The following is a 15,697-nucleotide window of genomic DNA, read 5'->3' as shown; positions in this document are numbered from 1 at the left end:
GGGCGGAAGGGGGTGTGGCGAAATTTTGACACAAAACGGTCAAGGTCCGATATCACAGGAGTGTGGATACCAAATTTGGTTGCTCTAGCTCTTATGGGTTCTAAGATCCTTGAACTCATATACTGCAATCGGCAAAACCGACCATGAAATTTGGGTGTTAGAGAGAGACAGAGCGAGATAGAATGAAATTGTTCTCTTGATTCTGGCTATAATAATTATACGATCTGGTTCAGATTTTGCACTCTAGAAGATATAGTCATCTTCTACGATTCTGCGTTTTTAGTTTTCTCGTATCGTCGAAATTGTGGATGCCACAGATTTTCGCTTTTTGTGGGGGCGGAAGTGGGCGGGGCAAAGTTTTCAAATATTCTTGTAGCAGTGACATATCACAGAAGTCTGGATCCAAAACATCGTTGCTCTAGCTCTTATAGTCTTTGAGCACTAGGCGCTGAAGGGGACGGACGGACGGACGGACGGACGGACGGACGGACAGACGGACAGATAGATATGGCTCAATCGACTCGGCTATTGATGCTGATCAAGAATATATATACTTTATGGGGTCGGAAACGATTCCTTCTGGACGTTACACACATCCACTTTTAGCACAAATCTAATATACCCCAATACTCATTTTGAGTTTCGGGTATAACAACAAAAATTGGTTAAGCATGAAATTGCGGTAGAAGTGCGTGCTTTTGGACACACAGCTGCCTCAATTGGTCCCAGAGTCGTGAGGTAAGCTCTACGTATGAGTTTGTGTATACAGACCTTAATATCCATACGTAGAGGATTGACAAATCGGCAAAGGACCTGCCTCTCGAATATCGACCTGAACGAATATCGATCACGAAAATAAAAGCAGCGCTCAGATCTGCACATTAGCAGCCGAGATATTGCCAAAGGTAAACTGCACTTAAATCGGCCGTCAAATGGTCGAAACAGAATAAATTTCAGACCGCGCTACCAGGCGAGCAGAAAATTAAACGCCGCTTTCTTGAAACCCCATAGTACCATGATTTATTATGCAACCTGTAAAGTATGCAATGATTTATTTAACCAGTCGTAAAAAATCAAATGTTCGCGAATATATATATATGTATAATATACCTTTCTGAACTCGCGACGAGTCTTACTATCAGTCTGCAGCAAGTATTTCTCTAAGGAATCTCCTGAAAGAGAATGAAATCCAGCCAAAGAAAACATTTTCATATTAAACGCGAAAAAGATTTCGAAATTTATTCATTTGCTGTTCGTGACAATTTACACTCAAATTATGGATAATTTACAACATTAATTTTTTAAATAATAAACATGCGACTTCCTGCTGTCAACCTGTTCTCTTCCGACTCTGTCTCGTATGCATCTCTAATGCCAATCGAATTTGATCTTGGAAATCCCCTGCGCTTCGCAACCTGTTAGCGTTATATTGGGTTGATCAACAGTGTTCGGCAGATAGGTATTTCGATTGGTCGCTTGAACTAAGTAAATTAACGCTGGCGACAGTACATACATATTTAGTTTAAGGTTTGGGTAAAGTAAAATTGGTTCGGTTATGATACGATGCTTGAATAAATAATAGGTCATTGTGTGTGAGTACATAGTAATTTGTTAGCTAGTTCGATTTCTTCTCGTTTGCAGTTTTTCATTCACTCAGCTTTGATTTTCTGATTGAAGATTTGATTTACTTTGATATTTCATTTGATATGACGCGTTTGGGTCGTTGATGTTTTAAAATTAGGATAACATTTGTGCGGCACAATTCAAACAAATAAAAATAATAATAATTACGCAGAGGCGCTCCTACAATCCTTTTAAGATTGCTCTTGATTATCGTTAATTGTTGATTTGATTGATTGGTTGGTTAGTGTGCATGATCCCTGAAGTCAAACAAAATCAGCTGGTCGCCGGCTTAGCGCGCGTGATTCTTGCAGAAGGGACGTCCGCCCTTGTTGTAGAAGCTCTGGCCCTCCAGGTTCTGTTTGCAGTACTGTGGGAGATACACGAGAAATTAGTTAAGGGCTCATCGAAGCAATGTCCCCCACAGAGAGTACTCACAGTGCAGTTAAAGCATTGGCTATGGTAGTTGTGGTTGAGGGCCTCCACCCATCTGTCGCCGGCTTCGACGGGGAAGCCGCAAGCGAAGCACTTGGTGGTGAACAGCTCGTTCCAGTCGGCCTCGCAATAGGCGTTGCCGTCCTCCAGGAAGAAGGGCCTGTTACCAAAGACCTTGCCGCACTGGCCGCAGGTGAAACACTCCGGATGAAAGTGTTTGCCAATGGCGTTCAGGCAATCGCCCTGTAAGAAAGCATTGTTTTTTAGGAGACAAAATTTCAAGTGACTTTGCCTTTGGACTAACCTTGATCTTGCCCGCACACTTGCTGCAGGTGGGGGCCAGATACTTCTCGAAGCAGTACTCGCAGTAGAGATCACCCTTCTCCTCAACGAAGCCAATGTCCTGCAGGGGACGGCGGCAGTTGCCGTTCACACAAATGAAGTGATCTGGGCACCAGATGCGTCCCAGCGCCGTAATGAAGGGTCCTCTGCAAAGACGTTTCTCGTGTTAGTTTTGAATTAATGTAGGCAGAAAGATATCCAACAAACTAGAGCAAGGAGCAAGCGGGGACAGGGATACTTACAATGTGATCTCCTTATTGCACTGACAGCAGATGGGCCGCTTACCATCCTTGAGCAACTGACTTACGGCTTTCTCGTTCTCCTCGGACATGGTGTTCTGTCCCTCGCTGTTTGTTCCCAAGGCCTTCACGCTTACACTGAAGCTGGGAGCAGCACTTTCCTGATTATGCTGCTGAATGCTGCTGTTTGTGGCAGTGGCAGTCGGAGTGACATTGGCAGTGGGAGTGGCAGTGGGTATGGTGACTGAACTGACGGCATTCACTGTATTGAAGCACTGCTTTGGCTCGATGTATGATCTACGATCGGCTGCATGGGTGGCACCAGTGCGCCTTAAATTGTTTCTGAATGCCACTGGCTCGGGCGTCTGTTGTGGCGTCACCTTGCCATTATCACAAATATCGAGGATCCGGCTCATGGGATGCTGCGCAGGCAGCTCCATCTGCAGCTGCTGCTCGACACGCGGCACCTGTGGCTGGGCCTTCTGCGTGCCCATTTCTGCGATCGGCTCCTTCTGCGAATGCAGAGCCACCACGGACTGCAGCGCCACCGGCTGAGTGGGATCGATGTTCTTGAAGTCGTCGAGATCCAGGCGCTTGCGCACAATCATCGGACTCTTAGACAGGTTTGAGCTGCTATTGCTGCGCAGGCTCAGGCTGCTACCGGCGTGCGAGAGGGGAGCACTCGATCCGTTGGATCCACTGCCGGCCAGACGTGCCTCCAGCATGCTGGAGATGATCTTGCCCGCCTCCTGCATGAAGGCATTGGTCTTGTCGCCCATGTCGATCTTGCCAATGGACTCGGCCAGCATGGCAGTGGCATCCGCATTCACATCCATCGGCTGCTCGCCTTGGCTGGCCGGTAAGTCAGTTGCCTGCTGGACGGGTCGGGGCAGTGTGGCATGGTGGGGGTTGGCATGCGAATTAGTTTGCTTGACGGCGGCTGCAACGAACGGAGACAGAACACAGGGCGAGCGCGTTAGGTCACAGGCATGCAAATTAGTTGGCGAAACACTTAAATCTTAGTTAATAAAAACAAAAACAAAGGGCATCAGAGAACCCGCCTGACATCAGCTGTTCACTAGGAAGCTGATCCTCGGAGGGCTCTATCTGATACTTAGATACAACAGCGGGTTAGAATCACTCTTAAAGAACATGGAGAACATCAACAGAACAGAGAACACAACGAGGTTGGGATGCTGCTCTTCACCTGATCTGCACGTTGCAGCTATTGCACAGAGGGATGCGCACTCCCGGTGCGGCGGCCTGGTTGAGGATTCCGCGTCCGCGCTTGGGTGCCGATGTGGCCCCGAAGCCGCCTTTGCCGTTCTTGATGCCACCACCTGCGGAACCATCGACATTAGAGTTCAAGTTCAAGTCGCTAAAGTTTGGCGGAAAGGAAGCTGGCGCTGAAGTTGGCGCCGATGCAGCGGCGGTGATAATTGACTTGGGCGCGGCTGGAGCTTGAGCTGGAGCTGGCGCTTGAGCTGTGATGGAAGCGATGGATAGCCGAGAGGCCAGATTAGGTTTGCTGTTATTGCCGTTTCCAGGGACGTTGCTCCTGAAGGCCGAGCAGGCCTGGTTATTAGTCGTGGTAGTAATAGCAGAAGCTTTGGTTAGACTGGCGGATTGCGCTGATCTGGAGGCGGATGCTGATACAGATGATGATGCTATTGCGGATGCTGATGATAGCGATGAGGAATTGGCTTTCGTGCTGCTCGAGAAGGCGCTCTGAGTGCGCTGCTGCTGCTGTACCACCGAAGACGAAGAGTATGCGGACCTCTGCTGTTGCGACTGCTGCTGTTGCATTTGCTGCTGCGTTAGGAACCCCGGCGGGGGAGCCAACTTGTTAGCCAATGACGCATTGGCTCCATAACCGGGCACAATGGACTCCACCGATGCCGGCTTCAGCGGAAACTTTGAGTCGAAGGTGGGCGATCGCAGCTGCGGGAAGTTGCTCTCTCCCATGGCGGAGGCTCGGGCACTGATGGCCTGCGACTGGCTGGTCAGGCTAGTGATCTCCTGCTCCAGGCCTGACAGGCGTCGCGCCTGATTGGCCACAAATCCAGTCTTTCCATAGGAGGAGCGACGGTCCGTGGACTCAGACTGGGACTGAGACTGGGCCTGGGACACCGATTGGGTTTGCGATCCGGTGCGGATTTCGATTGTCTTGGCACTCTGGGTGCGCTCAAACTCTTCCGTGACTTTGCGACGGCGCTCGATCTGGGTGTTGCCCACCTGGGTCCTCGTCTGGCTTTGGCTCTGTGCCTGGTGCTGCTGTTGCAACTGCGAGGACTGCTCCCGCTGCTGCACCGTCAGATTTCCGATTTGGCGTTCTGTGAGCGTCTCCGGCTGCTGCGAGAAGCTTTGGCTGCCGGACTGGGTGCTCTGCTCGGAGTGGGCCAGCAGCTGGCCCTGGTAGCTCTGGCCCGTTGTAATGGAGCCGGCCTGGAGGCGCGGCGGAGTGCCCCCGACGGAGAGTAGATTCGAGTCCGGCTCCTTCATACGTGGCGCTCTTATGGCGGAGAGCGGATTTGGCGGCGGTCCTGGAGCTGGCGAGCGGGAGCGGTCGAAGCAGGGGGAGAGGGCCCTCTGGTCGTAGGCCCGAGCGTGGGTAGCCGAGCACTCTTCGAAGCATAGCTTCTCGGGCGTCTGGTAGAAGGGTATTATGGGCGCCGGCTTGTTGATCATCGAGGGCGTGAAGGGCCGCGTGGGCGTCTGCGCCTGGTCGGGATGGTCGAACTCATCTAGCGATTGGAAAGCCATCGTTACTGGACCCGAGCGATCCTCGATTATGATGGGCACCGACGGCTGCGGCATTGGCTGTCTCCTGGGAGCGGTCTGAGCCACAGCCGTTGGCGCTGATCTTGTTCCCGGTCCGGATCCCGAGACCTGGGCTATGGGTTTATGTACAGTGGAATCGATCTGGCACTGGGCACTGGGGATCGCCTTAGGGGCATCTACAAAGGCCAGCGGCACATTCTCGCGCAGCTCCTGTGGCTCCGGTGTACGGATGGGACTCTGGGTGGGCAGCGATGTCCAGTTGCGCTGGTACTTGGGTATGGTGTCCGCCTTGTGGAGGCCGGATTGCACGGCTTTGCCCTTCAGGTGGCTAAGCGGGGATGGTGGCGGGAAGAGGATCTCCGAGTGCTCCAGCTCCTCGGCCGTCTCCTCGATCAGCTCTTGGGCCTCGTACTTGCTTAGGGCGGATGTATGTGCATAGGAGGAAGCGGTGGGCAGTGGTGCAGCGAGGGAGGATTTTCCGTTGTAGGAGTTGTTGTTGTTGTTGGTTGTGGACTGTTGGACTGTGGAAGAGGAGTTGCTATAGGAAGCGGAAGCGGAACAAAGCGAGGTCGTGTGAGAATCGGAGTACCCCTGGCGTGTCTGGTTCTCTGTGCGTGTCTGTTGTGCGGAGGTCTGCTGCTGCTGCTCCTGCTGATGGGAGAGCTGGGACATTGCTTGCTGGTGTTGTTGTTGAGTTCTTAGTGTCTGTTGTTGAGCCTGTTGTTGAGTTCTCTGGCTCTGTTGAATCTGCTGTTGGCTAATCTGTTGTTGTTGTTGAGTTTGATAGAGTTGCTGTTTAGATTGTTGAGTGTTTTGCATCTGCTGTTGCGACATCTGACTCTGCTGGAGCTCCTGTTGGGATTGTTGTTGAGATTGTCGTTGGTGTTGCTGCAGCTGATTTATTTGATTCTGCTGGAGTTCCCGTTGATTCTGCTGGATCTGTTGGAGCTGCTGCTCAGTTTGTTGACTTTGCAGCTCCTCTTCCTTCTTGTGGTAGAAGTCGAGGCGCTTCTGGTTGCGCTGCTGCGCCTTGCAGTACTTCTGGTACTCCAGATCCGTCTCCGTCTCCCGGGAGCCGGAGCATATGGAGGCACGCGGCGTGTTGGTGGCTGTGGCATTGGTAGAGGATAGCGGTTCGCGGGACGGCTGGAATGCTTGCATGGCCGCGAATGCCGACGACTTGCGTCGCTTCTCGGACTCCGTGGTGAAGTATTCCACAGAGTGCGGCGGTTCCGGCCGGATGCCAAGCTCCTCCTCGTGGTCGAGCACCTGAAATTCATGCTTCTTCAGCTCCTGCTGCTTCTGGTCCTCGTCCACTCGGTGGGTGGCATTCTCGGGATTCAGGGGGGTGTAGCCACGGTCCGGGGCCGTGCACAGAGCGTCGCACATGCTCAGGTGTTCTTTAGGGGTGGGCAGGTCAATCAGGTGGATGGGCACGTCGCGATCAAAGTGGCCCTCGAAGGGGCGATCGGGGGCGGTGGTGAGGGCGCTGACGAACGGGGACTTGGGACGGTAGTCGTCGCGCATGTACGGCTTCATGTCCATGGGCGGCGGCATGTACGGCTCGGTCTCCTCGGGCAGGGGGATGCCCTGGTCGGCGGGCGGGGCGAACCGCAGCTCGAACTCTGGCGCAGTGACCATGGCCTGGGTGAGGCGAGATCCACGGGGCGGGGATTCGCGCAGGAGTGCAGGTGGATCCGCCACAGGAGCGGAAACAGGAGCGGGAGGAGGAGGCGGTGGTGGAGGCGCTGGCGGAGCGGCTGCAGCTGCGGCTTCTTCTGCGACAGCTGCCTCCGCTTCGAAATCGTCGTCGCAGGGCCGCGGGAAGGGGCACTCGACCAGGTGGAAGGGCACCTCGGGAGCCGTGGTCAGGACCCGGATCATGGGGTTGATCCACTCCTTGGGCATGGGATTGGGTATCTTGGAGGGTGGTATCTGGCGAACAGGCGCTATCTCGAACTTAATCTCGGGCGTGGGCTGGAAGAGCCGCTCGCTCTCGAGGATCTGAGAGCGATGCTCGATGACCAGACCCTCGCGATCCTCGGCTGCCTCCGGTATGGTCTCCAGCTCCGTGGGCAGCACCATCGGCAGCTCTTTGTACTCGGGCTCGTCGTTGAAGACGACGTGTCGCGTGGCTTGTGGCGTGGATGGGGCCGGGGCCGGGGCGGGTGTGGACACGGGACTGGGTGTCACCTCCCTTACCATGTCGATCAGCTTGTAGGTACTCAGGGGCACGGACAGCGAGTCCACGCACTCCTGGGCACTGCGCCTGCCTGAGGCGTACTCCTGCACGTCCTGCGCACTGCCGTACTCCACCTGGTAGTCGTCCATTTCGGAGCCGGACTGCTCCTGCATCTGGTAGGCCGCCACCTGGGCCGCGTACATGCGCTGGTACTCCTCCGAAGTGGTCGTCGTAGTCGTCGAAGTGGAGGTGTAGCTATCCGAACTTGACTCCTGCTCCATTAGCCGCTGATTCGTCAGCTGAGGCGCCGAGTAGCTCTGCCACTGGGGAGCGGACTGTGGCACTGATGCCGCTTGTGGCACTTGCTCTGGCTGCGGATCGAGGCGCGCCGTAACACTTCCGGGTGGCAGCGGCGGCACTTGCTGCACGGGATTGGCCACCACCACGTGCTGCGTCTCAGGGGGGGCTATGTAGAGGGGTGCCGCTGTGGGCGCTGCATGACTATCGTCCTGAGGCGGGGGCCAGGTGAAGCTGGAGCCGCGCTGCGATTGTCGGCTTGCGGCCAGTGCTACCTCGATGTCCATCTCGAAGCAGTCCTCCTCCTCGTACTCCGGCTGCAGGCCGTGCGGCTCCTCCACGCTTGCTCCTTCAGTGCGGACGCGGAAACAGAAGCAGACAGCAGAGAGTGTTCCGTGTTTCGTGTATTGCAAAGTGGGTTGGGGGGGATTTTGGTTAGTTTGTACGGTTTGGGCAAATATAAGAGCAGAAAGAAATAAAAGACATTCGCTTGTTAGACGTTGGCACTGTGAAAGCGGCGACGGCGGCGGCCCCGCAGCAGCTGTGCGGTGGCAGCGAAATGCAGCGGCGGGTAGGGTAGGGTGCCAAGAGAAAAGACTAAAGCTACAACTACAGCTAAACCATGAGGCAAGCGGCAGCAAAAAACAGCAGTAAACAGCGGTAAAGGTATTGGCAACAATGTAATCCCGGTTTTTCTACAGAGATTCAAATGGAATTAGTTTGTGGTTCAACAATCGCGCCGAGTGGTGTGCTGTGGTGTGGTGTATGATATGGTATTGTGTGGACTATTTGTCCTGTTCTAAGGCTATGTGGTAGCGTTAACTCAATCGAAGGACTTCATCGGAAACTTTTCCCCTTTTGAGTTCGAAGAAATCGGAACAGTCCAAGCGAAGTGGAAACTTTTACCCTTGTCTGCAGTGCCACTGACTATCAGCGAGACCATCCTCCCTCACCCACAAGTCCCCTCTCTCTGTGCATTTTGTTGACAGACAAACAACGGCGGAGGGAGCCCGGGTATCACTCCCCGTGTCACTCGAATGCCGTAAAAAAAGGAGGAAAATATTAAATGCCATAAAACAATAGTCGAGACTGAGTGGAAGAAGAGCACTTTATGCCCCTTGCCGAGGCAAATACTCGTACATTTTTTTTATTTCTTCTTTTCGGAGCCATTTTCATGTGGCGCAACAATAAACACACACGCATGCAGAAGGAGGAGGCGGAAGTCCTGTACCTGTACCCCTTGATTGGCAAAAAAAAAAAGGATGGGTGTTCACGAATACGTGAAAGTGGAGGAAGCAGTAAGAAGGATCAATTCCAGGGAACTTCAGAATATAGTATATTTCCACGAGTACCCAGGGTATCCTCTATTCGAAACGCTGTCTATACCCTACCCTCTGTACTTGTTCATATACACACAATATATGGTGGGGGGTATGTGCTAGGCACGCATATTTACTTCCATTTTTTATGGGCCCACGTCTGCCTGCAACTCTGTTCGTATCGTTTCCCCCTGCACACGGAAAAATGGCGTCGACAGGTAGTCATTGGATTTTATTATGCATAATTTGGTATTGGCTGTAATTTTGCAGAAATTGAAAATGGCAGAAACACACAACCAGGCCCAGGACGTGGAGCAGCACGTGAAGCAGAATCCACGACGGGGACCCCAGACTGTGGGACTCAGGACAAAGAAATGGTAGCATGGCAGAGAGCACCGCCACCACCACAGAAATAAATAAACAAACGAATGAAACGAAACGAAATGAAATAAAATAAAATTATTGCCGCAAATATTTTGTCATATGAAAAATGTTGGCAACAGAAACAGAAAGTTTTGGCCATAATAAGAGGCCGCCAGGGCATTCAGTCGCGAAACTTTTCTCCTCTCATCTGTTCTTTATATTTATTATTCTACTATTATTTTCATTATTATTATGACTTTCTTTCTTAGTCTTCTTTTTTCGTGCTTTCCCCGAGACCAAAGGCATGCAAAGTTGTGCAAAGATGGAAAATTCTTACGAGTAGCATAGCCCAGGGCACCATTCGATTAGGTTTATATGTACTATATAGAAAGAGATAGCCAGAAACAGACGTTAGGCAGTTTGCTTGAAGGTTAAGGCTTGAAGCGTTTAAAGTATAGAGAGATTTCTTATAGAAAGTGCGAGTTCTTTGGAAGTACGGGATAATACAGATATTTTTAAACTGTCGCAAATTTATTTTGAGTAACATTCATAAATTTTCCAATTCAATTTTAAAAGTTTTTTTTAGTTAGAAACCGCTCAAAGTGTGTCCATTTGAAGATTACTTTCCCTTTCCTCCCCTTTGCATGCCCTTTGCTGGTGGCTTGTGCGAGGGGGGGGGGGGGGGGGGAAGGATATCGGACCGGATCTTGGACTTGGCAGCAGGTGTAAACCTGGCCTAATACGATTGGTATTGGTAACCGTAACCTAAAAGAAGCAGAAACCAAAAGTTAGTCCGGGTATTATGGTTAATGATTCGCAGAGCGGTAAGCGAAACCCGCCCTCGCAGGGTAGAGTTTAGGCCCTAGCACAATAGTTTCCCCCGAAAACCAACAACGAACCGGGCGTGGAGCTACGCGGGGCAGCCAAATGCAACCGATAAATCTTACGGCTGCCTCAAACTTTGACGAATGCCAGGCATGTGATGTATGGCCTCCTGGCACGCTCCAGCATGCGGCCCCCCCGTAGGTGGAAGCGGGTGCTTGTTTGGATAATAATGGCTGGTAATTTATCTGCTTTCGTTTACATTTCCCGCCAGAACAGAGAGAGAGAAAGAGATAGTGTGTGTGGAGCATGGGAAGCATGTGTGTGTGTGTGGGGCCTGCCTGGCTGTGCGTGTCGGCATTTGTGTAACGCAAACATTTGTTTGCCAGCGCACATTTTTTCCCCCTGCCATCCAACCAACCATACCAGTGGCAGCACCGGGCGGATGCCACACTCTGGTGTGGCATGAGGCAGCAAATTGGAAGTGGATTTGCTTTTAGCTGCCGGCTTTTGCCAGTTTCTTCGCAGATGGAATAACGAAGGCCACAACCCCGACCAAACCTCAAATGATTGTTGCGGTTGTGCGTGATTTTCGCTTTGATTGGGAGATTGATTCCGCAGCCGAATGAAGATTTATGGGGCCAAAGAAGCAAAGCCCCGAAGGGAGCATCCAGCATAGCAATTTTTTTTGTCCAGCGATAATTGTATTTTTAATTGCTCAACGAAAATGGCACTCGAAAAATTGGCTCAATAAATTGCGAGTGCCTGGAGAGAAGAGGAGAGTATTGTTGCTCCTGCTCCTCCTCCGTAAGCCCGGCAGCCATATTTGTTGTTAATTCATTTCCGTTATGACAGCCAACATCGTAGCGCCGTAATTGATAAATCAACAAACAACCAACGAGCGGAAACAAAGATATGTACATAAACAAAAAATTCCAGAAATTGTTCCGCGTCGAAACCACACAGGCACAGTGTGGCGTGCAAGTATTCACCCTGAGAATGGTTTCCATATCCATGGATTTCTGAGTAAAACATATTTTACTTGTGCTAGTGCAGATTCTTCTGCCGTTGACTGTCGCACTGGATGGATGGCTGGCTGGCCTTTGAGTATTTGCGATGCATTTAAAGTACTGTTCGAATTGGTTCTTTTCGGTTTCGGGGGAAAAACCAAAGAACCCAAGAACCGACAGCCGCAGATGCAATGTGGCAATCCCGGAACGTGGCGTCGGCGGTGGAAAAACCGAATGGCAACAAGCGAATACATTTTATATCATTTATTTCTGTATACATGAATGGGTCTTGCCGTCCCGGGTTTCATTTCACTTTACGTATACGCCACGTATCATTGGTTGTCGTTTTGGTTTTTCCCCTCTTCTTCTCCTCTCTCTACGCTTTTCCCGCCCCTATCCCCTTCTCTGTTCTGATTCGCTTTTGCATTCACAATTGCATTTCTCTTTCAGCACTCTCGTCGGGCCACACCGGAAGTGGAATCGGAAGAAGGCTGCTGCAATCGCACTGGCATTGAATGTGCCGATACTGTACCCACACCCCCTGCTCTCCATGTGCCATCCATTGTGTCGGTTTTAATTTCCCGTCTGGGCCTCATAATAATGATAAACACATTTTAAAATGTTTCCACCTATTGATTGAGTTTGTCAACAGAATGTTTCCATTAATAAGCGCTGCAGATTCCCACTGCTGAGTCCTGAGTCCTGCTGATACAATTCATTTGCTGTTGTTGTTGTCTGAATGAGTGAATGAATGTTCGAATGTGTATTTGTGAGTTTATTTGTGTGTGTTTGTGTGTGTGTGTGTGTGTGCGTGTGTTGGCGCTTTAAAGCAACTCAACAAGTGAATAAAGTGCATAAAAGTGCATCTATTGATTCGGCTGCGAGGCTATGAGTGAAATTTTTTGCTAAAAAATTCAACAACAGGCAGCAACACTTTTACCTCTATTGATGTTGTTGTTGTTGTTAAAAGTGCTATAGTTGTTGTTGTTGGTGAATGATGTCTGAGACAGGGACTGACTCTGAGTATTATAATTAGATCCCATTGGGTAAGAGTTTCTATACTGCTGTTTTTGCTGCTGCAGCTGCTGTTGTTGTTGTTGGTATTGTTGTTGCTGATAGTGTTGCTGTTGTTGGGGTTTCTGTTCTTGTTGGTATCTTACATTACGACCTACATGTGTGTATACATACATATATATACAGAATAGATATAGATAGATATATATATATATTTATATATGTATATATGCAGGATAGAGTGTGTAACTTAAACTATGCCAAAATTCTTTGCTGCAGCCACATTTGCCAAATAGTTTCTCATTTACGTGCACAGTATGCAGTTGTTCAGGGGTTCAGGCTTTCCGTCGAGGAATATAACCATAGAATTGTTTTAGCTCTCAGTAAATTTTGCCAAAAAGCATTTCGATAATGAGGGAGGACTGTTGTTGTTGTTTTAGTTCTGGGTTCTGGGTGGTTTTGATTGTTTGTTTTCTGCGCTCAATTCTGTTGTTAAGTTGGTTAAGTCATGTGCAATTTATTTCGAATAAAAAAACTCCATCATCATTATAAACAGAAATCCGGTTAATACTAAACAACAATCAATGGATCGACTCGAGCTGTATGTTTTTCTGTCTGTCTCTCTGTCCTGGAGTCTGTTTGAGAGTCCGTGTCTCTGACTAACTAACTAGCTAACAAACAAACAAAAAAGGAACTGCAACTGGAGGATATATCACGCTCATATAAACATAGTATTCGTAATCGTAATCGTATTCGTGGTGGCTTAGCGACTTAGGGACCTAAGCTTATCGACTAGACCCATTCACCCTCCGAATTGGGCGAATCAGCCTTACCTTGATGGCCCACATTGGTGCGGGGCAGGGTGGCATAGGGGTTGCCACCGGCCGCTGGGCGCGATGATTGCTGCTGCTGCTGCTGCTGCTGCTGCTGCGGCGGATACGCGACCGGCGACTTGGGTGCGGCACTCGGTGGCCCGGCGGCGGCTCCGTAGGGACGAGCATAGCCCTGGTTTACCTTCGAAGAGAGAGGGCGTGGATTAATATAGAGAGCATGGCATAATCATTACAACACTTCAAACAACACTGGACGGAACTTGCTCGGTTAGTTATTTTCTAGTTTCTGGCGGGGATCGTAGAGTTTAGAGCTGAGAGCTGAGCAGCAGCGCGGCGCGGCGCGAGAAGAGCGGATTGCGGAGCACCTACCTTGTAGCTGATGCCCGGCCCCTTGCCGGGTGCCTGTACACTGCGTATCACGTTTCCCGTGAGGGTAACATACTCGAAGGCCGGATCGCCGGGGACGGCCGTTGGTTGAGCATTCATTTGGCCATAGATCGATGATGGCTCATCGGACATATTGCCTGTGAAGGAGGATATTCCTGCTGCTGTTGCTTCTGATGCTTTTACAGTGGGGTTTGAGCTTGAGCTGTCAACTACTGTTGCTGCTGCTGCTGAGGCTGTTGGGAGCGCTGCTTGGGGGCTTGCAACCTGATGCGAATTAAATTTCAATTGATTAGCAAGTGTCGCCGTCAGCGCTGCCACTAGCGGCTGCTGTTGCGTTATGGCTGCCACAGATGACGTTGCAAATGGCTTGGCTACGGTGTTGTTGTTGTGTCTGGGTGGGGCGTGGGCTGTGGTGTTGCTGTTGTTGTTGGTGTGGTTTTGCTGGTGCTGCAGCTTATTGGAATACTCTTTCAGCAATTGGTTGTACGCATTATGGCCCTTGTTCTGCGTGTTCATGTCGTTCTCATTCTGCGCCCCAACCCTGCTGTTCGCCTCTGCTCGCTCCGTTCGCTCCACACGGAAGGGCGTCTGGGCTGTCTGTGGCTGTGGGGGGGGTGGGGGTGGCGGCGAGAGCGGCATTGTGTAATTATCGGCCTGAACACCAGCACCACTGCCACCCACCGCACTCACGTCCAGCGACGTGGACGAGCCCGAGGTCTGGCGCGAGTGCATGGGCGAACCGTAGGCGTAGCGGTCCCGGTCCAGGTCCAGGGAGAGCGTCGAGGAGCTTTGCTGGCTATGGCCCGCCCCACTGGCGCTCCCGCTCCCGCCGACGCCGGAGGATGAGGAGCCGCTCGAGATGGACGAGAGGCTGCTGTGGGTGCGTGTGTGCTGTTGCTGCTGCTTCTGCTGATGCGGCGGTTGCTGTTCTGGCTGTGGCTGGACCTGGATCTGGACCTGGACTGCTGTCGCTGGCAGAGCCTCCTGCGGCTCCTCCTCTGTCTCTGTCTCTGCCTCGTACTGCAGCAGCTGGGTGGGCGACGGCGGTGGCGGCAGTGGCAGCTCGCCGCCGGCTTCTACGACCTCTGGCTCAGGCTCTGGCTCGGGTTCGGGCTAATGTGTTAATGCGAGCACAGGCATGTTAATGGGCAGCAGGCAGGCATGGATTCAGGATTCGGCGGGATACACGGAAACAGAACTCGGGTTAATAAAGGCAGTTAATGAGAATGCAGGAATGCAGGAATGCGGAATGCGGATACGGAATGCCAGTAGAGTGGAGGGCAACGAGGACTACGGCTGACAGTCGACACTTGCCGTGTGTTTTCTGTGTATCTATGTGTGTGTGTTCTAAAAATAGCTAATAGGTCAAGGTCAATTAACTAAGCAAAGAGAACAAACCCCCCCACCCCATGGAATCAGCAGTAAACCCGAAAAAGAAGCCTGCAAGAAATATCTGTATTCTTTATCCTATATATCTCATATTCGTGTGGTATTCCAATAGGTCTGGGATTATGCAACACCAACTGCTGAGTAAATTTACAGAAAATTTAGTGCACTCTTGGGAGTTTCGACTCCCTCTCGGTTCGATAATATTCAATATTCAATATTCGATGATCGCTGGAGATATATCGCTATATGCTATCGCTTTCCGAGTGTCCGCAAGGACACGCATGGACACGGACGTTCGCGGGGACACCCGTTCGAGGACTAGAGGCGCACTGTCGACGAACTGTTCGCGCCGAAGGTGCAAAGAAACTGCGAAATCGGGCCCAAAACCGAAACTGCAGCTGGCAGTATCTCTGGCAGTGCCTCTTGTCACGGCGACGTGACAGCTGGGTTGGTGTTTTTTTTATAGCCAGAAGAACTCTCTGCTCTGCCAAAAAACCGAAAATAAAAAATAATACCGCCTGGCATATATATTTAGCATTCAGCTTTTAGCTTTTAGATTCCGCAGCCATTGCACATTGCACATATTCGCGAAATGCGCTGGCAGAGCGAAGAGTCAGTAAGTGAAAGAAATTCACATGAAATCAAATCAAAAAAACAAATAAAA

General features: G+C 51.0%; 1 protein-coding gene across 14 annotated transcripts in view; it reads right to left on the bottom strand.

Moving 5' to 3' along the window:
- Positions 1 to 1,346: 1,346 nt before the first annotated feature.
- The window catches only part of LOC108158880 (PDZ and LIM domain protein Zasp), a 56,997-nt gene continuing 42,646 nt past the window's right edge, over positions 1,347 to 15,697 (bottom strand). For 4 of the 14 annotated variants that reach the window (XM_033391766.1, XM_017291641.2, XM_033391767.1 and 1 more), the window contains 6 exons: positions 13,627 to 13,908; positions 13,258 to 13,438; positions 3,844 to 8,245; positions 2,360 to 2,543; positions 2,059 to 2,298; positions 1,347 to 1,990 (listed from right to left, as the gene is read on the bottom strand). In XM_033391766.1, coding sequence (XP_033247657.1) covers positions 1,913 to 1,990; positions 2,059 to 2,298; positions 2,360 to 2,543; positions 3,844 to 8,245; positions 13,258 to 13,438; positions 13,627 to 13,908 — 5,367 coding nt within the window. In that variant the 3' untranslated portion in view covers positions 1,347 to 1,912. Of the gene's footprint in view, positions 1,991 to 2,058; positions 2,299 to 2,359; positions 2,544 to 3,843; positions 8,246 to 12,350; positions 12,579 to 13,257; positions 13,439 to 13,626; positions 13,909 to 15,184; positions 15,434 to 15,697 lie in introns of those variants that run through there. The other 10 variants (XM_017291649.2, XM_017291650.2, XM_017291643.2 and 7 more) reach the window with 8 other exon arrangements.

This window comes from Drosophila miranda, chromosome 3, assembly GCF_003369915.1.
Source record: "Drosophila miranda strain MSH22 chromosome 3, D.miranda_PacBio2.1, whole genome shotgun sequence".
NCBI classification, from domain to species: Eukaryota; Metazoa; Arthropoda; class Insecta; order Diptera; family Drosophilidae; genus Drosophila; species Drosophila miranda.
This window is presented reverse-complemented; position numbering and strand designations above follow the sequence as displayed.